This window comes from Camelina sativa, chromosome 18 (assembly GCF_030686135.1).
Source record: "Camelina sativa cultivar CO46 ecotype springtype chromosome 18, ASM3068613v1".
NCBI classification, from domain to species: domain Eukaryota; kingdom Viridiplantae; phylum Streptophyta; class Magnoliopsida; order Brassicales; family Brassicaceae; genus Camelina; species Camelina sativa.
Window position 1 is genome coordinate 20,054,554 of NC_141897.1, and position 22,475 is coordinate 20,077,028.

At 34.5% G+C, this 22,475-nt stretch overlaps 3 protein-coding genes across 5 annotated transcripts; 2 read left to right on the forward strand and 1 right to left on the reverse strand.

Annotated features, from left to right (window-relative positions):
- Window positions 1–639: 639 nt before the first annotated feature.
- On the forward strand, window positions 640–9,064 carry LOC104762151 (E3 SUMO-protein ligase SIZ1). 2 transcript variants are annotated; one of them, XM_087499292.1, is made up of 17 exons: window positions 640–2,838; window positions 2,957–3,104; window positions 3,320–3,400; window positions 3,699–3,741; window positions 3,853–3,925; window positions 4,021–4,183; window positions 4,352–4,482; window positions 4,798–4,866; window positions 5,304–5,391; window positions 5,471–5,546; window positions 5,732–5,805; window positions 5,930–6,037; window positions 6,387–6,548; window positions 6,647–6,751; window positions 6,832–6,912; window positions 6,991–8,194; window positions 8,444–9,064. In XM_087499292.1, the coding sequence occupies exons 2-17, from the start codon at window positions 3,081–3,083 to the stop codon at window positions 8,581–8,583; spliced, it is 2,622 nt and encodes an 873-aa protein (XP_087355418.1). In that variant the 5' UTR covers window positions 640–2,838; window positions 2,957–3,080; the 3' UTR covers window positions 8,584–9,064. The 2 variants fall into 2 exon arrangements, with proteins under 2 accessions (XP_087355418.1, XP_087355419.1); XM_087499293.1 differs by having other exon boundaries at window positions 2,473–2,645.
- A 2,277-nt stretch (window positions 9,065–11,341) lies between these two features.
- LOC104762152 (agamous-like MADS-box protein AGL62) lies at window positions 11,342–13,121 on the forward strand. Its single transcript, XM_010485388.2, has 2 exons — window positions 11,342–11,696; window positions 12,382–13,121. Exons 1-2 carry the CDS (start codon window positions 11,373–11,375, stop codon window positions 12,931–12,933), a joined length of 876 nt encoding a protein of 291 aa, XP_010483690.2. The 5' UTR covers window positions 11,342–11,372; the 3' UTR covers window positions 12,934–13,121.
- Window positions 13,122–13,922: 801 nt separating this feature from the next.
- On the reverse strand, window positions 13,923–18,510 carry LOC104762153 (auxin response factor 4). Of its 2 annotated transcripts, none has more exons than XM_010485389.2 (12): window positions 17,351–18,510; window positions 17,145–17,201; window positions 16,682–16,867; window positions 16,514–16,598; window positions 16,336–16,426; window positions 16,090–16,251; window positions 15,887–16,006; window positions 15,749–15,824; window positions 15,479–15,644; window positions 14,680–15,395; window positions 14,412–14,602; window positions 13,923–14,326 (listed from the first exon to the last, which is right to left on the reverse strand). In XM_010485389.2, the coding sequence occupies exons 1-12, from the start codon at window positions 17,705–17,707 to the stop codon at window positions 14,158–14,160; spliced, it is 2,376 nt and encodes a 791-aa protein (XP_010483691.2). In that variant the 5' UTR covers window positions 17,708–18,510; the 3' UTR covers window positions 13,923–14,157. The 2 variants fall into 2 exon arrangements, with proteins under 2 accessions (XP_010483691.2, XP_010483692.2); XM_010485390.2 differs by having other exon boundaries at window positions 14,680–15,392; window positions 17,351–18,373.
- Between the last annotated feature and the right edge of the window lie 3,965 nt (window positions 18,511–22,475).

Genomic DNA, 22,475 nt, shown 5'->3' on the forward strand with positions numbered 1-22,475 from the left:
ATATGTAGATGGACTACAGGTTTCATCTAGGTTGCTCGAAATTAGCCATGAAGTAGGGCGAACTGATAAGGTGGATCTGCTTCCTCTTTTTTTTTTTGGGTTTCGGGCTGAATGTTCCTGTTCCAGAAATACGGTGATATCTTTCGCGTGGAATAGCCAATCAACTCGAAGTTTGTCTTGTTAGAAATATAAGCTTCAGGGCTTCAATTTGATATGTAGATCGGCGTCTGGTTCGTTCTATAACGATAGAAAAATGCTTCCGAAGTCGATTCTCTTGAAAGGTCGGATCTGCGATTTTAGGGTTTCGATAGATCACACTAGTTGAGGGAATTCTGTGATATATTTCTTGAAACAGCTCGAATTGAGGCGAGGTCGATCTCTTTAAAGACATAAGACATGGGGCTTAAGATGTATATGCATTACGACACTTGGTTCTTTCTAGATCGATGGGAAACGTTGCTAAAAGTCGGTTTGCTTTCGCAAGTCGATAGAGTTCTGACAGATTACACCTGTTGAGGGAAATTTGTGATAAATTTCTTGAAACAGCTCGGCTGCAGGCAAGGTCGGTCTCATAAGAGAGATGAGACTCGGAGCTTCAAACTGATATGCAGATCGACTACATATTCTATATTGATTGCTGGGAATATCGTCATGATGTAAGACGATCTGACAATTGCGGACAGGCCGCATCTGCTCAAGCAAATTTGTCGCAAGTTGAGATACAGAGCACCGATTGAGGCGTAGTCGATCTTGTTAGAAAGCTAAGTCTTGGAGCTTCAAGTTTATATGTATCTCGATTCTTGTTTCATTCTAGATTGGCAGCGAACTACTTTTCAAGTCATGACGGAGAACTGATAGCTAGACTTTCGACCAAGATGCATCAGTTCAGAAGTAGGGTGATTAATTTCGGTAGACACTTCGGACTGAGTTGAGATTGGCTTTTTTGGGAAGATAAACCTCTTAGCTTCAGAATGATATGAATGCCGGCTCTAGGTTCCATCTAGATCGGTGGCAAACTGCTCTCCAAGTCGGGATGACGAACTGACAGTTATAGTTTGAACAGGATGCGTCAGTTCGGAAATAGGGCGATAACTTTCGATAGACACTTTGGATTGGGTTGAGGTCGCCTTCTCCAGAAAGTTGACTCTAAGGCCTATCCATGGATGGATTGTGCGTAATCTGGGTCATAGTAATTCGTCAGAAAATCGATCCCGAAGGTTTTCCTTGTGCGATGAAGACGGATCTGTGTTTTAACAGATTGTGTATGCTGCAGACAAACGGTGATATTTTTCGGCAGACATGTCCAATCAATATGAAACTGGTTTCTATGGAAAGATGATTCTCGGGGCGATATATGAGTAGGCTATTCATAACCCAGTTCGGTGGAGTCGGCTGGTAAATCGTCTCGGAGATCGACTGGTCGGAACCCGTCAGATCTATACTAATTTCGACATATAGAATATGCGGCAGTGAGAGGGCGATATCTCTCTGAAGAAAACTCCGATTAAAACGAAATTGAGTTCTATGGAAAGCTTATTTTCAGGGCAATCCATAGATAGGTTATTCACGACCTGATTTGTTGTACGCATCCGGAAAATCGATCCCGAGGCTGGCTGGTTGAAAACAAACGAATCTATATTTGAAGGATAAAGTATGCTGCAGAGAAACTGCAATATCATTCAGACGAGAGCTCGGATTGGAACGAAATCTAGTTCCACGAAAAGCTACTGTTCGGGGCAATCCGTAGATAGGTTACTCGTCTTCTAGTTCGTCGGGAACTGCCGGGAACTCGCTTTGCAAGGAGGCAGTTCGGATGGTTGAACTTGATCTTCTGGTTTGCCTTAGGTTTGGTAGTAGAGAGAGGAAACGTAGAACTTGTGTAAGGGTCCCCACAGGCGGCGCCAATTGTTGAATCTAGAATTCACACAATGAATTTGTTTGAGTGGGGGACAAATTCACTTAAGATCTCCTTCTAAAACAATGGATTAAAACTAGAAAATAAAGAGGGGTTTTGATCTCTTGAGAAAGAAGTTAGGGTTTTACCCAAGAACAATGAAGAACTAGGGTTTTTGTATTAATTGCTGGATCCTTTACAATGAGAGGATCTCTCCCTATTTATATGAATACATTGATTATAAAATAAGTCTATTTTCCTTAAATCTCTGATCTTCATAAATTTCCTCTTCTGATGATCAAGTCGGGCTTAAGGGGCGGTCTCGGAGGTCGGTCAAGTGACTTCGCCGAACTTCTGCTTATAGGCCAGTTTAGCTAGCCCAAAAGGGGGTCCCTCGGTTTAGTTAATGTGCAAAGTCTATTTGGTTTATATTCGGTTTAAATCGGTATGTCGTGGGTGCTAAATCCTGCACCAACATTTGATAAATAAAAAACCGGTCCCGTCAGATCCGGTTAGTGAAACAGCTGACGTGGGAATATTCGCTTAATAAAACAAGACTGGGCGTTACGGTAGTAAAAACGGATAAGTGGGGTGGTGAGGGTGAGAACCGAAAAGTCAAAAACACGTCTTTAAAAAAAAACAAAAAATTAAAATATTGGTGTGGGGGGGAGGAGACGGTGCACGTGACCACACAGGAACTAAACCCGGACGTATTGCCCGTCATTAAACCGGATTTGATAATCGGCGACTGGTCCGGCTACCCTTCTTTTTGTTTTCGTCTCGGCGGATCAATTTTTTTTTTGCCTACTCTCCGTCTTGCGTTTTTTGTTTTTGAGGGTCTTTTTAATCTTTATCGAAGCTGTGAAAACCCTAATTTCAAAATCCTCTCTTTTTCATCCTATCAATTTCGCTTATGTTGTGATGATGCAGTTTCCGATTCCTTGGTTTGTGTTTTTTTTTTTTTTTTTTTTTTTCCGTTTCTGTATAGAAATTGTAATTTTATTTTTGGGGGAATTTTAAAGGTTTTCGTTTTGAGTTAATTCTCTCTTTTTGTTTTGTTAGATCGGCTGCTGTATGGAGACTGCTTGCTGTGAATTGGTACTAATTACTGGAGTTTACGTTCCTGTGTTCTGAAACTGGGCTTCTTTTTTTTGCTTCTTCTTTGTTTGTCTCGAGGTTGAAAGACATGGATTTGGAAGCTAGTTGTAAGGTATTTTTTTACTCAAAGATCTGTTTTTTTTTTTTTTTTTTTTTTTTCTCTTTCGTATGCTTGTGTTCTGTGTTGATTTCAACTTGTTTCTGAATGAGTGGATTTTTTTTTTATTAAAAAAAATATATATATTTTTCATGATCTTGATTGTAATTTCATAAGGGTTTTTGGATTTAGTAGTTTGGCTCAAAGTTGAGTTTCTTGTGTGTTTGCAGGATAAACTTTCATATTTTCGGATAAAAGAGCTCAAGGATGTGCTTACTAAGCTGGGACTTTCAAAACAGGGAAAGAAACAGGTTTATATCTTTCTGATGTTCTTCCATTTGTTTGTAATTATGGTTTGGTGATGTTCAGATAGTCATAATTGCAGGAATTGGTATCTGTTTCATATGAATTAGACGATTCCTTTTACCATCTTGTGTTTGGTAGATATGCGTTGTTTAGTCTTCTGTGGGAATTTGTAATCTTTAATAGTCAAATAAGCTTCATGATGCTCGCAGGGTACACTGAATTAATACTCGGGTTACCAACTTAGGTTATTGCCATTGTCAAAGATTTGATTGTTTTACCATATTTTGTTTTTTTCTTGTACAGGAACTTGTTGACCGGATTTTGACCCTTCTTTCTGATGAACAAGGTTAATTGAGCCACTTGTTTTTGTTTATTCACGTCTTGGCGTATTTAAAGCCACCCACCCTTGCTCTACCATTCTTTCTGATAAGCTTCCGTCTTCATTCCCTACTAACAGCTGCAAGGTTGTGGTCTAAAAAGAATACAGTGGCAAGGGAAGAAGTTGCAAAACTAGTTGACGATACGTATAGGTGAGTACTCGTTTCATGATAGATTTCTTAACCAATGCCATTCTTTTTCTGTGCGATTTTTTGTTACCATAATGTTTTCTTTTTGTGCTCCATAGGAAAATGCAAGTATCTGGGGCAAGCGATTTAGCATCAAAAGGGCAAGTGAGTTCAGATACCAATATTATGAAAGTTAAGGGGGAGCCTGAAGATCCTTTTCAACCAGAAATGAAAGTTCGATGTGTTTGTGGAAATTCACTCGAGACAGACTCAATGATACAGGTAACCTGGGAGAAATTTGTTGTGTCTATTCCTGTTGTAACTGGCTGTAGAGCAATTCTTTGTATATTATGGCCGATGATGATGTGATGTATTTATTATTGATTCATTTGTGAAGGTGGGTGGTAGTTTCTGGTTGTAATTACGGTTTTTTATTCTTTCCGATTTCAGTGTGAGGATCCGAGATGCCATGTTTGGCAGCACGTTGGCTGTGTTCTTGTCCCAGATAAGCCTATGGATGGAAATCCACCACTTCCTGAATCATTTTATTGTGAAATCTGCCGACTTACTCGAGCTGACCCGTAAGTTTTTTTTTACTTTTCTTGCCTGAGTTAAAGTTTGAGTTGTAATTAATTATCCATCTGAACTCCTCCCCTACTGCAGGATAATTCTTTCTTGCCAGAACCAAAAAGAAAGACATATTTATACATTTGACATGCTTTCCCTTCTATTTTCTTTATCTCCTTGTATTTGATTGCTGTTTATCTTCTAGTTCTGTCTTCATAGTAGTTATAATTTTTTTTTGTAAATATTAGTTGCTGTTTTTTACATTAGCACCTTTGGTTATCCATGAAAATTGTTATTTATGGGTGTCCTACATGGTCATCATTGTGCAGGTTTTGGGTTACAGTGGCACATCCACTCTCTCCAGTGAGGCTAACTCCAACGAACATCCCATCTGATGGGTAAGACTCCATATCTTTTTTTTTTTTTTTTTTTCTATGGTTTTGAACTTTTCTAGTTTTAATGCCATTCCTTAAAGTTACAATTTGTTAGCATTTCTTACATTAGAAAGCTGAATCACTCAGTGGGCTATTTTGTATGATACATCACCATCTGTTTCATCTTGCAATAAATACGTTAATTTTGATTTTTCCTGCAATGGTCTGCATTTATTTACTCACTAATGAATCATCTGCACTGTGTGTATAAATCATCTGCATTCTATCACGGTCTTGCTAGTCACTTGACTTTTCTACTTGGAACTGGGATAAGACATTCATTTCAGTGTCTGGAGAACAAAAATCACAATTTTTTCCTAGCTAAATGCACAGTACTTGCTGAAGAAATACCTTTTTCATGGCTTTTGTTTGTTCTAATGCACCGATCCAAAACTTTCCAGTACAAACACAATGCAGAGTGTGGAGAGAACATTTCAAATCACAAGGGCAGACAAGGACTTGTTAGCAAAACAAGAGTACGATGTTCAGGTTGGGTTTTGTAAAGTACGTTTAAATGTAAACTGTATCGACCTATGCGTTTCTAATTGAAATTCGATTTTTTTTTTAGGCTTGGTGTATGCTCTTGAATGACAAAGTTATCTTTAGGATGCAGTGGCCTCAGTATGCTGATATGCAGGTCAATGGTATGACAGTGACATCTCCAGATTTTTAGTCTGATATGAGCCTTTCCTTGCATATAGTCAAATTTCTGTGGGCACATCATATTCACATTCATATTGTCTTAAATTTTATGTTATTCTGATTATACTCAATAAGAATGCTTTATATCTTCTGATATGGTATTGATATATATCCTATCATTTCATAGGCCTGCCTGTACGTGCAATTAACCGACCTGGGTCACAGCTTCTGGGAGTCAACGGCCGCGACGATGGACCTATTGTGTGTTTTTTTATCCCTTTTCAGTAGTAACCCTTTTCACTTAAAATAGGATTTGATCTCTCATACATTGAAAATCTTGCAATCAGTGGTGAAATTTGACCATCTCATTTTACTATGTTGGCAGATCACACAGTGTATTAGGGATGGTGTTAACAGAATTTCCTTGAGTGGAACTGATGTTCGGATTTTTTGTTTTGGAGTTCGACTTGTGAAGCGCAGGACTCTGCAACAGGTATGGATACCAGAGTGCACAAGAAACATTCAAAGATTTGGTCGGTCTATGGGGAGAATAGTTATAAATGTTCAAATAAGAAATAAAATTATAATTGGGATCCTTTAGAATGTGTAATTTGTGGAAGGAAATTACTTGTGGTTACACAGTTACATTAACTATTCCCCTGTTTGTCAGATTTCAAATGTTAAGAGTTCTATTCATTCGTCCTCTATTTCACTCAGATGAGTCAATGAGCGTGGTCTTGTGTTATATATATTTTGCTAGTGTTCTTGTATGTTCCGAAATCCAGCTATTGTGCGTTAATGATCCCCAATGTTCCTATATATTTACTCGTTTTTGTATCTAGGTTTTAAATTTGATTCCAGAAGAGGGTAAAGGGGAGACTTTTGAAAATGCTCTTGCACGTATCCGCCGATGCATTGGAGGTGGAGGTGGAGATGATAATGCTGATAGTGATAGTGACATTGAAGTTGTTGCTGATTTCTTCGGTGTCAATCTTCGGTGTCCTGTAAGTTACTAATATCTTATAGCTCAGTTTTTATACTTATATTTCTAGGGTTATCTGGCAGACTAAACTTTTATTGTCTCTTCTGCTTGTGTCATTAGATGAGCGGTTCTAGGATAAAAGTTGCTGGGAGATTTTTACCATGTGTTCACATGGGCTGTTTTGACCTCGAGGTGTTTGTGGAGTTGAATCAACGTTCCAGAAAGGTAGGTCTCCTATCCTTGTCTGGATGTTAAGTTATTTCTCTTGTTTTCTGACTTTAGTTGTTCTGTGGTTGGACATGCAGTGGCAGTGCCCTATTTGTCTGAAGAATTACTCAGTGGAGCATGTAATCGTGGATCCTTATTTTAACCGTATCACGTCTAAGGTATACCTATGGGAACACCAGAATTCTTGAACTTTTGTATTTATGCTTTTATTCAATTGTTTTCTTCCTGCACGACAGATGAAGCATTGTGATGAAGAGGTGACTGAAATTGAAGTGAAACCTGATGGTTCTTGGCGGGTAAACTCCAAAAGAGAGAGTGAGCGTAGGGAACTGGGGGAACTTTCACAGTGGCACGCACCCGATGGTAGTCTATGTCCCTCTGCTGATGAGATTAAACGGAAGATGGAAATGTTACCGGTTAAACAAGAAGGTTTCTCAGATGGCCCGGCCCCTCTAAAACTTGGAATAAGGAAGAATCGCAATGGCATTTGGGAAGTTAGCAAACCTAATGCAAATGGATTATCTTCCAGTAATAGGCAAGAAAAGGTTGGATATCAGGAGAAGAATATTATACCAATGAGTAGTAGTGCTACTGGAAGTGGTAGGGATGGTGATGATGCAAGCGTAAATCAGGATGCTATTGGAACCTTTGATTTTGTAGCCAACGGCATGGAACTTGATTCCATTTCCATGAATGTTGATTCAGGTTATAACTATCCTGACAGAAACCAATCTGGAGAGGGTTTAAATAATGAAGTCATCATTCTAAGTGATTCGGATGAAGAAAATGATGTAGTAATCACTCCGGGACCTGCATACAGTGGTTGTCGAACAGATGGTGGGCTGACTTTTCCGCTGAACCCTTCTGGAATAATTAACTCCTATAATGACGACCCACACAGCATAGCTGGGGCAAGCTCACGGTTAGGTCTTTTCAATGATGATGACGAATTTGATACGCCCCTATGGTCATTTCCTTCTGAAACTCCAGAAGCTCCTGGGTTTCAACTATTTAGATCTGATGCTGACGTTTCAGAAGGTTTAGTTGGGTTGCATCATCATGGTGCACTTGGTTGTGCTCCTGAAATAAATGGGGATTACACCATGGCTCCTGAGACATCAATGGCGTCTGTTCCTGTGGTTCCTGGCTCTGCTGGACGATCTGAAGCAAACGATGGCCTAGTTGACAATCCTCTTGCATTTGGTAGAGACGATCCCTCACTTCAAATATTTTTGCCAACCAAACCAGATGCTTCAGCTCAATCGGGTTTTAAAAACCAAGCTGAAATGTCAAATGGTATCCGCAGTGAAGACTGGATCTCGCTTAGGCTAGGAGATAGCGTTTCTGGGAATCATGGAGAGCCTGCAACTGTAAACGGGATCAACTCAAGCCAGCAGATGTCTACAAGGGAAGGTTCTTTGGATACTACAACAGAGACCGGTTTGTTCCCTGTCTGAGACTAAGTATTTACTTTCTTAAAAACATCAAAGGGACCTATGAATGTGGATCCGGTTCATGATGTCGCATTTACCTTTTTCTCCAATTTACTAAGCTGCTAGGTCTTGTAAAAAACTGAAGAAGAAAGATCTGTTCAGTTCTTAAATATAGCTTATTTTTGTCTTTTGACTATGCTCCTCTATATCCAAAGTTCGTGTGGTACAATTACTGACTATTACTGCGTATTTGCAGCTTCGTTGCTTCTGGGTATGACTGACAGTAGACAAGACAAGGCAAAGAAGCAAAGATCAGATAATCCATTTTCATTTCCTCGGCAGAAGCGTTCTGTAAGACCTCGGATGTACCTCTCCATTGACTCGGATTCTGAGTGATAAAAATCATCCTGTTTTGTTCTGTTCTGTCTGTCTGGGGATGATTCGGTGTACCTTTTGATTTTTAACGCTATGCACAGAACAATGAACAGGATCATCAGACAGCACACCGGAGTTTGCCAAGATTTGCATGATTCTCTGTGCAGGCAAGAATTGAACCGGTATTGATAATTTCTCTTGTATGATTTTGTTGACTCTCTTCAATATCGGTTCAGGATCTTGGCCTTGTCTGCTACGCTGCAAGATGTATTTTGCAAAGCAAAGCACTGGCTGATTTAGTTACACTAATAGGCAAGAAAAGTTGGCACAGGTGGTTCCGGTTTAATTGGTAATTTGTATACTCGAATAGGTTTTTTATTGTTTCTTTGTGTGGATGATGATAATATTACTCGGGAGCCAGGAGCCATAGAGAGATATAGCATTGTAAATTATGTGCTCCAATTTTTATTTATTTATTATAAAAATGCAGCTCTTCTCTTCATTGTAGTTTGTATGCATTGTTCTGATCAAAGTCTGAAGCATCATAGGATACGACATAGTTAAGCTTATATCTGTACCACATTCTCGTCGTTCATTTTGGAGACATGTGCAAAATGACGTGGTTCGTCATGTGTTTTGGTTTACAAAATGATCTTTAAGGTTTAAAGAAAAATGCTACTGATGAAAGTATAAATAAGTAATATATCTTAATAAATTCCTAAAAGTATGCATATAGTGCGATAGCAAGAATAATTAATAATTATCGCAAAAAGTTGAATATGTCTAAATTTTATGGATCACATTTGTACAGATTTCCTATTTCGGTACTATTTTGAAAGGTATATTACCTATTCAAATGTTTCATTTCATAAATAAGGATTTTAAGATATATAATCCAATTGCTGTTAAGAAAAAAAAAGATATATAGATCAATCACATATTTCTTAAAAAAAAAAAAATCGATATGAATATATATATACCATAATATTTATACATCTAAAATCATTTTAAAAAATAACACTTTTAAAATGGGTTAATAAAGACCATTTTACCTTAGATAAAATAAAACTTTAAAGCCATTTGTATAATTTTATATGATTATTTAACTTGGCCGGTATTCTATCTAGTTTTTTTTATTATGATAAGGTTTTTCGAAAATACTATTTTTATGCATAGTTTATAACCATGTGACCTATAAAAATATCATAAATACTTTAAATTGGATATTAAATCTTATACAACTACAATTTTACTTTTTCGGATGACATTTACTATCTACATAAATAAGTTGGATAAGTTTCTATTGCTTACTATATAATTAATTTTCTATAATATAAAAAATCTGGCTGCAAACAAAAACGAAAATTATTTAGTTATGTTTTATTCATTCAATTATTTTTCAAGAATCCATCAACTAAGATAAGAGAGTTAAAAATAACATGTATCCACTTTCATAATTAAAATATCTTATTATCATGAGCGGATTTATCGCCAATAGCGATAAAGTACATGTTCTATTTTTTTTGTGTAAAAAACAACTAATGTAACGGCATATTTATGTTGTCAATTTGTTAGAAATAATAACGGATTTGGGATGGTCTTCATGTCCTATATAATGCTCCACATAACATAATTTATATTAAACCCCTATTTTGACAATTTTAGTATTTGTATTTTAACTCATATAACTAAATTTTCTATTTTCACAAAGGAACGTTATTTAGTGAAAAAATTATAAACTCATTGTATCCTATATATATATATATATATATATTTTTTTTGGGGGGGGGGGAGGAAACTCATAAAGTAATTTATCGGAGTTTTTACATGAATCTAATTTTCTTAAAATCTACTCCCATGAAAAGAAAAAAAAACTATTTAGGATGATAATTATATATATATATATATATATATTTGTGCTATATATCTTAATAAAGAGAAATTGATTTATACGAAACATGATGAAATTTCATAGTCATGTATGGCTCAATCATATATATTCATCTCAAATCTATTGCGAAGGGTGGTCTAGTTATAAAAACTGCTAATAGAATGACATAACCATTTCATCATAAATATTTGTAAGTATCAATAACAAATCAATCACAAATAACGTAAAAAACGTCTATTATAAATGATAGCAATGAATATGATTGCATTAATAATGTAACGGAATATATTTGTTATAACAACTGTCAAGAATATTATATAATCATCTCATCATATATATTTTTATAAATCGAAAACAAATGAACCGCTAGTTGAGAGAGAAAACATGTTATCTTTTAGAAAATAACGATAAATATAATCATATAAAAATGTGACGGAATATACTTTGTTAGTATATTAATTTTCTAGTTTAATGTTTTTAATAAGTGTCAAAAGTTTGTGTATCATTGAATACCAATATTTGTTTTCATTTTCTGTCACCAATATGTTCAAAATATTTTTTTAAGTAATTTTTTCTCATGCTGCCATTTGTGTTGCTATATCTCTATGTTTTTCTAATAGTATCTTTATTAGATATGTAAAGATCACTACCAATTAAAGGTGCATCTTTCTGGCAGATTTTGATACATTGTACAAATGGAATGACAATGTAATAGTCAAATATATATGAATTGCATACCTTATATTGATTGAATAAGAAGATTATGTTACAAAAATGGTATAATTGAATTTCAAATATAAAATAAAATAATTTTCATTTTAATATTAATTTTTGGTATGTAATATTCCATTATAAATACCTGACCATTTTCATTCTGAAAACACCAATCTATATTTTATCTTCTCAAATATCATTAAAAATGGTGAAAAAAAGCAAAGGTCGTCAAAAGATAGAGATGATCAAAATGAAAAACGAAAGTAACCTTCAAGTAACTTTTTCAAAAAGAAGATCTGGACTTTTCAAAAAGGCTAGTGAGCTTTGTACACTTTGTGGTGCAGAAATCGCCATAATTGTGTTTTCACCCGGTCGAAAAGTCTTTTCTTTTGGTCATCCGAGTGTTGAAACTGTGATTGATCGATTCTTAAACAATAACCCACCACCTCCTCACCAATATAACAACATGCAACTCAGTGAAGTCCACAGAAATTCTGTTGTTCAGGATCTCAATATCCATTTGACTCAGGTATTTTTTGTCTTTTAAAGTCTGATTGATTTGTTTTTTCTGTTTTATATAAATCATAAAATTTTAGTTTACATGATAATTTTTTTGTTGTCAACCACACATTAATTAAAATATTACTCTATGATTGGTAGCCTAAGCAGGAGAAAGAGAACACAATAGTTTTTTTTTTAGTTTAAATATTATAAATATAAATAAAAAAATTTGCATGTAAATAATTAAATATTGAACACTAAAAATTTGAATTTTTTCACAATTATAATAGATTTATATGCTCATAACATGTCACTAAAATGCTAATGAGATATTATAGAATCATATGGTTGTAAAAAAAAAAAGAATCATATGGCATGAAAACTAATGACATAATTAGAGTTCTTATTATATATATATATATATATGCACTTTTTAATATTATTTTCTATATAGTAATTTTCTGCTAAATTAATTTTTGTGATGTTACTAACTAGGTTTTTACAGGTAAAATAAAGTTTTAAAATTATTATCTTTTAAAAATAATTATAATTAGATTTATTGTTTTTATCAACTACGAAATTCAAGAATGCACATTCTTTGTTTAAGAACGTAGCATATTGAATTATCTCAGGCACTTGTTCGTGTCGGTACTCAAGTTTAAAAATTTTAAAGCACAACTTTTTGGGTGGCTAACACTAGTTAATATTTGCAGCTGTTGAGTCAACTAGAAGCTGAGAAGAAAAAGACTGAAGAGCTAAGGAAAATGAGAGAGAAAACAAAAGCCCTTGGAGACTGGTGGGAAGATCCCGTTGAAGGACTTGCGTTAAATCAACTCAGTGGATTCAAAGGTAATCTTGAGAATTTGAAGAAGATAGTTACACAAGAAGCTTCCAAATTTTTTCAAGCAACAGTTCCAAACTTTTATGTGGGAAGCTCTAGTAATGCTGCTTTTGGGCTTGATGATGGGAGTCATATCCACCATGATATGGACATGTTTAGTCAAAGAAGAATGATGGACATAAATGCCTTCAACTACAACCAGAACCCGATTCACCCTAATCCTGCTTTACAGTATGGATACAGTAATCATGGTAACATCAATGAAGGGTTTGTTCAGGAGTACAATATGAACTACGGACAAGAGTATAATCCAAACCACAACCAAAACCTAAACCAGAGTTTTAAGAGAGAAAGCATCTCTGAATATGAATATCATCATGGTCAAGGTCAAGGTCATCCTCCACACTCTAGGTCTGGTTACTGATAATCCTTTGTTATGTGATCCAATTAAAAGCGTGTTTTAGGTTATCTTTATTTCTTGTTGTTATGTTGTGGTTGTTGTTGTTGTTTCTTTGTTGAAGTATTATGTTGTGTTGTTGTGTTGTTTCTTTTCAGAATTATGTTGTTTTTTTGAATTCTTAATAAAAGAGTAATGGAATAAACATTAGAATATCTGATTTTGTTTCTGAAACGAATCCATTACGCCTCTGATCGAAATACCACATTCGGCCATGGATATTTTTCTCACTTGTGCATTTTGTGTAATTGCTGAATTCTTATAACAAGAATGATTGTAACTATATTAATCAATCATGTAATATCTGTTTAGAAATAAACTTGCAATTTCGTCTTTTAAAAAAATTGCAAATAAAAGCATCACAAAAATTTCTATGTGCACTATTTTATCAACTAAAAGGTACATACATCCCACGTATTTTGGTACATTGTATCAAATAAAAAGACAACATTACAATATTTTTATCTTTTATTTTATTCCTTAGATTGATAAATATAGAGATTATGAAATATTCCTCAAATGATAAAATTTAATTTTAATATAGAAAACAATATTTAAAAAATGAATTAAAATTTTTATTGAAAATATAATACATTGAGAGTTTAAATAGATTTTTTTTAAAAAATAGAAAAAATCAAATAAGATAAAGTCCCATAATTTTATTTAATCAAATATCATTTGCTATAATATTTCTGTTTCTACTAAATATATACTAAGTTATCATCAAATATCTAGTATGCATTATATATATCAGTCAATTCAAATAAATCACGACAAGAATAATACATGAAAAATTAGCAAAACAAAAGAATAATTCATGAATTTCACCCAAAAAACAAAAAGAATAATTCATGAATTTCACCAAGAAAAAAAAAAGAATAATTCATGAATTTCTCCCGAAAAAAAAAAAGAATAATTTATGAAAATCCACATAAATTGTTAAGAAATTTTCAAAATTCAGCAAAGTACCACCTTAATCGAAAATTCAAGACCACAATCCAAACTCATACAACGGCATGCTCTACAAATACCATAAACTCACAAATCTCTTGAGTAAACGGTCCAAGTCCATGGAGACCAGAGAACACAAAACAAACACACAGACAGATTCAAAGTTCTTTTATGTCTATTGTCAGCAAAACACACTTAAGAAAGCAAAAGGAAATAAGCTTGTTTCAGGGTTGTTTACAATCAAAATCTAGTGATTGTAGGGGAAGAATCAGGCTGGCTCACAGAAGATGACTTTGATGCTTCCATCATGAGAGCAGCTTGTTCTAAACAACTCTTGTTATCGTCATTCGCATTCTCCACCTCGTCTTTCGTGTATAAGTGTATCTTCCACACCACATTGCAGAAATCACTGTCCATATAGCCAAAAGCCAATTTCAAGTTAAGCAGCAACCAAGTTGTGATTGAGCTTTAGAAGGTAGGTCTAAAGAACTTACTGCCATGGATCATCGCCAACGACCATCATATCGTTCTCACTATCCGTATATAAGATCCTCCATCCTTTTTCAGGATCCCTGAGAAGCCCTTCCATGTTGAACAGCCGTTCAAGCTCGGTAAGGAGATCATCATACCCGTTTAGTCGGGATAAATCAATAGCTCTCCCCACTTGGCTTCCTTGCTTGTGAACCTTTTGATAAATATTCAACACAAGAATTCATTAGAAGAGACATCTAGAAATGCAACTCCAACAAGCAAAAGTTGTACCTTTGTGCAGATCCTTTTGCTTGAGCCTTGTGGGTTAGATGCAGGTGTCTCCACAGGTAAGGAGAATCCGAAAAGTTTACATCCTGATGAAACATTCATACTAAAGTCTCCACCTTTTTGTTTCCCCATCATATCAATCTTGAATGGCAAACCAGCTGTAACATTACTCGGTAGACCACTTTCATTTACTGCATCAGACTTTCTAGTCTCTTCACCAAAGTTTATTGCACGAGAAGGGAGACCCGAGGATTGGTTCCCCGCAGTGTATGGATTCTGATATGGAACATGAGTGCTCCTAATCCCATGTAAAGCTAGCGGATAGAAACTTGACTTGTTGGCTTGATAAGCAAAGGGATCAGTGTATCCAAGATTCGGTTTTCCCGACGTAGCAGCTGGACTGAAACCAGCAAATTGCGGGAATGATTTAAGCGAGCAAATTTCTTGACCTTGCAAGACCCTTGGAAACCTATCCAGGTCCATAACGCCTGAACAGGCAGGGTCTAGAGACGTAGCATCTACAAACTCACCAAATCGATCCTTCACTCTACTAGACAAAAGAACTGGATTTGCATGAGACTGCATCGCAAAATCCAGGATCCGGCGGTTCATAACATCAAACCCTTGTGAGGGTGATGCAGAACCTATATTTTCTTGACCTTGCAAGACCTTAGAGGGTCTAACCGACTCCTCAAAGTCCAAAAAACCACCCCTTTCTGCTGCAACCAAGAACACAATCAATCATCTACTGAAGAAAGTATCTGCAAAAGCATATCCTCCAAAGAGAATGTATTTAATTTACCGGTTAAGGGGTTTGCGGGTGGAGTAGTATCCAGTAGACCTGCCCAAGGCCTCTTAGGCCTTGGAGATGACTGAATGCTCAAGTGTGGTAGAGAAACCGAGGGGTCAATCTCCCAAGGTGAAACTCTTTCTTGATGATCGCTCACAAAAGACTCATCCCACCTCACCTACCAAACATATGTGAAATATTTCATTATCTATCTTCGAAAACGAAAAGATTCTACACGTTAAAAGACAGACAGATACTCCAAATAGATGAGAGAGGACGCACCAAAAAGCACCTCCATTTTGAGTTTGGCCACCTATACGGGTCCAAGTCACAGACTCCAGTCACTACACCAGCGCATCTGCAAGAAAATATCAAATTCAAATTCTCTTCCAAGAAAGAGAAGCAAGAAAGCAGCAATACCTTCTCTCAGGAGAATCGTCCATTTCAAATCGCATTCTGAATCTTGTGCCTATGCAAATGGGATTCCTGATGCTAGTGATATACTTCTCATAAGGAATCACAAACTCTGCATGTGTCGCACTGTATATGAATGAACACATGAATCAGCGTTATAGTTCTTCTTGTATCCTACTGAACCTAGTTAAGAATCATTTTATTTTTACCGTGGACTATAAAACACATGGAACATGCTTTTTGTAGATACAGCATTAGCCACAAGAGACAGAATGTTTGAACATGAATTCTTCTCACTGATTGAATCAGGAAGTCCATTTCTTGGCCGTGCTGCTCTTCTGATTCCTAATCTCAGCTCTCCATCTTCGTCTCTATAAACACATACATTAGTAATGAATATATGTGTTTTTACACAATTCTGCATCGCATCTGGTAAACTGATACCTTATGCTTACCTCAGAAATAGAACCGCATCACCAGAGACAAGATTCTTTTGACTGACGAATATACTCCAACCAGTGGTGAGTAGATGCCTCCTTGGCTGACCTATAAAGAAACAGAACTGAACATTTAGATATCATTGAACAAACAAAAAAGAAAGAAATGAATAATAGCAAACTCAACCCGAGCTACCTCTATAGATATGGCGAAACTTCCACTCTACTCCATGGAGATCCTTTGCAATGAGTTCTTGAGATGGCCTTTGCTGTTTGTAGTCCTAACCACCGTGAAAAAAATCGCAAATAAGGCTTATAACAAGAAGGTCAAATATGTAAGGAAATGAGATATAGAGAACCATACAAGAGGAGAAAAACAATCTTCAGCAGCTCTTCTAGGTACAGAGAAGCCTCCATGGGTGCTTGTGTCAGAAGCTGTTAAGGTTTTACAGAACATATGAGGCGTTCTTTTGACGGATGAGCTTCCGTTTCGCTCTTCTTCCCCTCCTAACTCCCTGACCTCTTTCCCCTCCGCGTTTAGCATGGAAAACTATTAAAACCAAGAACTTTCTTCAACACATTAACATCACTAAGATTCTAAATGCAAAGTTAAGAAGACTATGCTTCAATTCTCTATGATCATCTTAAACAAATAATGAGCACAAACACAATCTCTTAAACCGGTAGCATCTCACATTTCACCCAATAATACAAATCTACACTAGTGCTACGAATAACATAAAATGTTTTGTACACAATCTATGAATCTGCTCCTTCAAAACAAGAATTGAACTGTAAAAGAACCAACAGTTGAGTAAAAAGAGTACCTCTTGCAGTGGAAGCAGAGTGACTTGAGTGTAGACCTCATCGGATTCCTTATTAGCCTTTTCCCCCCAAAATAGGAACCAAATTTGCAAACAATTACCACAATTAGCAAAAAAACACAGAACTTGTTCAAGAATAGCAAAAGAGAACACAAAAAGGAATGTTTTTGTTTTTGTTTTAGTATGGTTAATGATACAGACAGACTTACAAGCAACTGGACATTAACAACCCTGCAGAAGATTTGGGGATTGAGGTCAAATTTGGGGATTTCAAGAGGAGAAGAATAAGAAACCAGAGCATCTTGCTCCAAATGACCTTGTGGGAAATACACAACTACATTGCCTTTCTTGGGAAGACAAGTGAGAGGACCAGCACAAGCATGCCACAGCTCAGAGTATATAGAAGATGCAGAGCCTGTAGAAGATGATGATGATCCGGAAGAGCATGAAGAAGAAGATGATGGTGAGATTCCAAGCGTACCCTTGTCAATAATCCTTGCTCCTACTACATCATCATTCTCCTCTTCCTCCACCTCCGCAATCTCAGTATTCAAGTCAAATTCCATTGAAAAGAAGAGCAAAGGAAACAAAGAAAAAAAAAAAAAAGTTTCTATTTTTGAATCAGATTACAACAAAACAAGTAAAACCCATCAAAGGTAAAGTTTGTAAAAACTCTTGCTTGAAGTGACACAATTCCTCTCCTTTTCAAGTCCAATTTCACACACACACACACACACACAAAAAGAAAAGAAGCAAAATTGATGTTTGCTAGTGACGGGAGAGATGAGGAGTAATAAGTGTGGAATCAGAGAGAAAGAGAGAGAAGAGAGAGAAGAGGGAGAGAGGGAGAGGAAGGAGGAATCAAATGAGAACAAGGGTTTCAAAGTATGATTCTTCTTCCTCCATTTGCAGGTACTGAGAAGAGGGAGCAGAAGGAACAGACATTAGATAAATTTTGTGCAGATTGGAAAAAAAAATATATACTTGTTAAAGAATATAAATTTTATCAAAAAAAAAAGCAAACAAAACAATTTAGTGGAGAGAGAGAGAGATAAGCGGGGGAGACAAAGCCAAGACAGAACAGAACCCACACCTCCACTCCTCTCTTTCGCCTTCTTCTTCTTCTTCTTCTTTCTTTTTTTCTTTTTTGTTTTTTTGTTTCCAAATAAAGACTTGTAATATTATTCACATAAAATTAATAAATAAAAAACTAGAGTATTACTTGTGTCAATATACACGAATTTTTTTTTGCTTATTATTTTCTATTTTCATTTTTTCTATCTTTTGTTTTGTTTAAAGAAGAAATGTAAAAGTTGAATGTTAAATCATTTGTCTAAGTTTTCTTTTCATACTTTGATATTTTTAGGTTAGTTTTTTTAGTGCATGTGTTATGAAGGGATGGTTATCATTTTTCCCAACAAATTCAGTTACAATGAACCATCGAACTTCAAAGAATATGCATCGATGGACATGGACATGGACTGGACTATGATATTTACGAGATAACGTTTTAACTTTTCTTTCGTTCACAAACCGTGATGATTGATCTTTAACTTGTGAGGAATAAAAACCGCAAATTGATTACAACTTTTTTCTTTTGCATACTCTTTACAAAGGAAACAGTATCTCTTTGGAATCAAATTGATTACAAGTCTTATTTTTTTCACTCCTTTTATTCGAAAAAAAAATAGAAAAATAATCAGCTTTTTTCATTGCGTTGTTAAGAGCCAACCAACCGGCTAAAGACAGAAGAGTAGGCTCCTTTCGATTTTGTAACGAAGCACTTTTCTCTCTCTCTCTCTCTCTCTCTTTTCTGAGACAGATTATATGAAAATCAGCATTTTTTTTGTTACTCATACGCCCTATGGTACCTACTTAAATAAACAAAACACAAAAAACTTTCAGCATGCTAGAATTTGATATAAAATTTCTATTCAGCATGCTAGACAGAACAGAACCCATATCTTTAAATGGGTTAGGTTGTGGCAAATGATTGCGTCATAATATGAAAGCTTAATATGTTTATTTTGCTCGTATAGTGTTGCTATTAATTCATATAACATGATCAAGTTATCATACTTTCTTCGTAGGAGTTATCGTGTTCGATTTCATGTTTCGTTACTTAATAATATTATAGCATGATTTTACTATATGGCAGAACTATTTTAGTCACAACATAAGAAAATTTTGACTATTCTTTTCACAATGTTGCAACTTACTTCTTTCCATAATAAATTCAACAACACGCCTAAAAGAAAAGAAAAACATTTTTTTAACATTTATTATGAATCATAAATATACCATTGATCAGTGTTTCATTGGAGATGAAAAAAAAAGTAGAAGAAAAGGGGGAAAAAAAACAAAAAGGATGATGGGATGGGAGAGGAAGAAAGAATGAGTCTCTTCTGAGTTAGTGACTGAGTCCCAACAACTAACAAAGACCCCCCTTGATATTTGCTGCCTCTTTTGGACCCCCCACACTTTTTCTTTTCTTATTCCTTTTTTTTCTTCAGTTTTTTTCATGCAACTCCTTCTAAAACTAGCTTCGATATTCTCTTTTGTTAATTTAGTACTTAATTGTTATTCAATTCTGATTAGAAATATATCTTGTTTATTCTGATATTGCACTACAACTCGAAACGTGTAATCTCCTAATCTTTATGATAAGGTTACCATATTCTTTTGTCTGCTGATCATAACTTTTAGTCAAAGATTATCTTTTAATTAGTACAAAAATAAAGAATGGATCCTATCTTTTCCATGTTTCCTTTCTAACTTAAATAATACTCTCTCCGTCACATAAAAATTGATGTTTTGGGATATTTTTGGTCCCACAAAAATTGATGTTTAGTAAACTTCAAGAAGTAATCATTGAAAATATTTAAAATTTTAAATTATTATTAGTCTAAAATTAAATAATATCTCTTTAGTCAAAGAAAAAAATATATTTAAACTCAGTAATCATTGTTTTTTTAAAATGTGTAAAAGTTTCTAAACATCAATCTTTACGACAGAGGGAGTATTTACTAAGAAAATTGATTTTTTTTTTCTTTTTGCAGCTTTTAGCACCATAATTTGAATATTTTTTTGTGAGGATTTTTCAATAACTGAATTTATCATGTGCGTTTATCTATACACACAAATTTATCACAATACAACAAACATAATTTTGTTTGTGACTTCGATCCTCTGCTCAATGTAAGCATCCATTTGAAGAAATGAGCCACTTGGATGCTATGACTCTCCACTCAAAGTAAGCTTGGGGTTATCGAAAACCTAACCATATTCACCCTTACATCGCTCCATTTTACGTTATAAGCCATCACGCTCACTGCTCAGTTCTGATTTCATTCTTTTTCTCAATAGCATCAAAGCAATTATTATTATAATTATGACAATTCTATAAACTTTCAAAATAAATATGTCTATCGAGATTTTAGTTTCATGAGGCATATATGTAAATTGTATATTTCGAAACCAATCTATCAATTTTTCATTTTTGAATATTATATATAATGAAAGTATCAAAAAGTTTAAACAGATAAAATTAGTTGCATGTTGATTATAGTTCTTTTGACCAAGTTGATTGTATTTAAGATTTAGAAGGAAGAAAAATATATTTTTCCATCTAAAATTTCAGAATGCTTAGTACTACAAGTTTGTTGCCAGCCATATATATATATATATATATATATATATATATGTACTTATCTGTTTTATACAAATATTTTTAAATTTATTTCTTTTAGTTTACGTCATTGCGCCATGTATCACAAAAATTTGGAGTATTCGTGTACATACGAATCAACTACAATATAATATAATAAAATATCATAACAAATAATGCGTATTTTTAAAGAAAGATTATTAATTAGAGATTATTTTGGTGCCACAAATAGATATTGTTTTATTGAAATTAGTAGGAAAAAAACTTTATGTTTAGGCAGAGAAAAAAATATAAAAAAAGGAAAAAGACAGAGGTGGAAAATTAGGAGACGTCGCGTCAAAAAAATTGTCGCGAGAATACGACAAAGCAACGCCAATGACTTTATTAAAGTCACAAGTGTCTGTATCATTCGATTAAAGACACTCCTCTCTCTCTCAGTATATAACTATATATATAAATTTTTGTAATAAATCCTAAATAGTAAATACTAGTATTTTACTTTACCTTTTTACATGTTTCTACTTCGAGTTAATTGCAATAAATCACACAGTCACACAGATGTATCTTTTAAGTTTACCGTTATGTAAAATGTAGATTTTACTAGAGTTGATTGATTTTAAAATTGAGATATTATTTAGTTTACAAAGAGTTTTGTGAATTCAAAATTTTGATTTATAACAACAACAATATTCTTTTTAAAATTTGTTTTATAAATTAAGATGTAAGAAATTCATATCTAAGCAACACTAGATTTGTTTTCTTCTTTAAACTGCATAATCAATCTGTAAACAATTATAACAAACCTAAATTAAAATCGATCTACCAATAATTTTTCTACTACATTAAAATCGGTTGGTCTAGAGAATTAACCAATTGGTTACTTTAGGTGGAAAACATCAAAACCGTAAATTCTATTTAACAGAAAATATTCTTTCTATCCTTTTTAAAATTGGTTTGTTTGCTTCTTATCTTTGTGTATCAATATTGAATATATAGAAACAGAACACATTAGTTCGTATTTAAGTTTTGGACAAATAGTTCGCATATAGTAGTGGACATATAATCCGTGTTGGAATTGGATATTTTGACTGATCTCTGACCCATAATGCATAAGATTAGAGTTAAATCGATAAAACTAAAACAGCTTGCGTATAATTCTCATATATCAACTTGTGACTGATAACTGATAAGAAAAGCGGACCCATCAAAAAAGAGAATTGTAGAGACAAATGGTATCCCATAAGGAGAAAGCTATTTGTCAAATTGGAGCCTACATTAAAGTTGGGTCCTATTTTAAGTTTTCTCTACATATTTTTCTTCTTTTCGTTAAAGATGATAAACGACGACATACCAAAAAGCTTTCAAATCTTTAAGTCATACATGGCAAACCAAACTATATCCTTAATTTCCTCATTGCAACCCTTTTCATAAGAACAAGTAATTATACTGCATCATGGTCGTTAGATATCTTTCCTCGTATCGATGAACTTGTTTTGCCAAGTTAGGCTGTATATATATATATATCAGAAACCATATTCCTATTTTGAATTGGAGTTGAAGAGAGTCGATGTCATCGTCGTAGTAATATTACAAGTGTAAATGACTATTGTTTCCTATGGTACAAATTATCTTGTTGATATCGAATTATGGTATTGGGGTTTTTGATC

Excerpts from the sequence above, each read along its gene's own strand:
- LOC104762153 (XM_010485389.2), bottom strand. The coding sequence starts at position 17,707 with ATGGAATTTGACTTGAATACTGAGATTGCGGAGGTGGAGGAAGAGGAG. Across the intron at positions 16,599-16,681 it reads AAGATTGTTTTTCTCCTCTT|GACTACAAACAGCAAAGGCC; the intron begins GTATGGTTCTCT and ends CACGGTGGTTAG. Across the intron at positions 16,427-16,513 it reads GTTTCGCCATATCTATAGAG|GTCAGCCAAGGAGGCATCTA; the intron begins GTAGCTCGGGTT and ends GTTTCTTTATAG.
- LOC104762151 (XM_087499292.1), top strand. The coding sequence starts at position 3,081 with ATGGATTTGGAAGCTAGTTGTAAG. Across the intron at positions 3,742-3,852 it reads CCTTCTTTCTGATGAACAAG|CTGCAAGGTTGTGGTCTAAA; the intron begins GTTAATTGAGCC and ends CCCTACTAACAG. Across the intron at positions 8,195-8,443 it reads GGATACTACAACAGAGACCG|CTTCGTTGCTTCTGGGTATG; the intron begins GTTTGTTCCCTG and ends GCGTATTTGCAG.
- LOC104762152 (XM_010485388.2), top strand. The coding sequence starts at position 11,373 with ATGGTGAAAAAAAGCAAAGGTCGTCAAAAGATAGAGATGATCAAAATG. Across the intron at positions 11,697-12,381 it reads TCAATATCCATTTGACTCAG|CTGTTGAGTCAACTAGAAGC; the intron begins GTATTTTTTGTC and ends TAATATTTGCAG.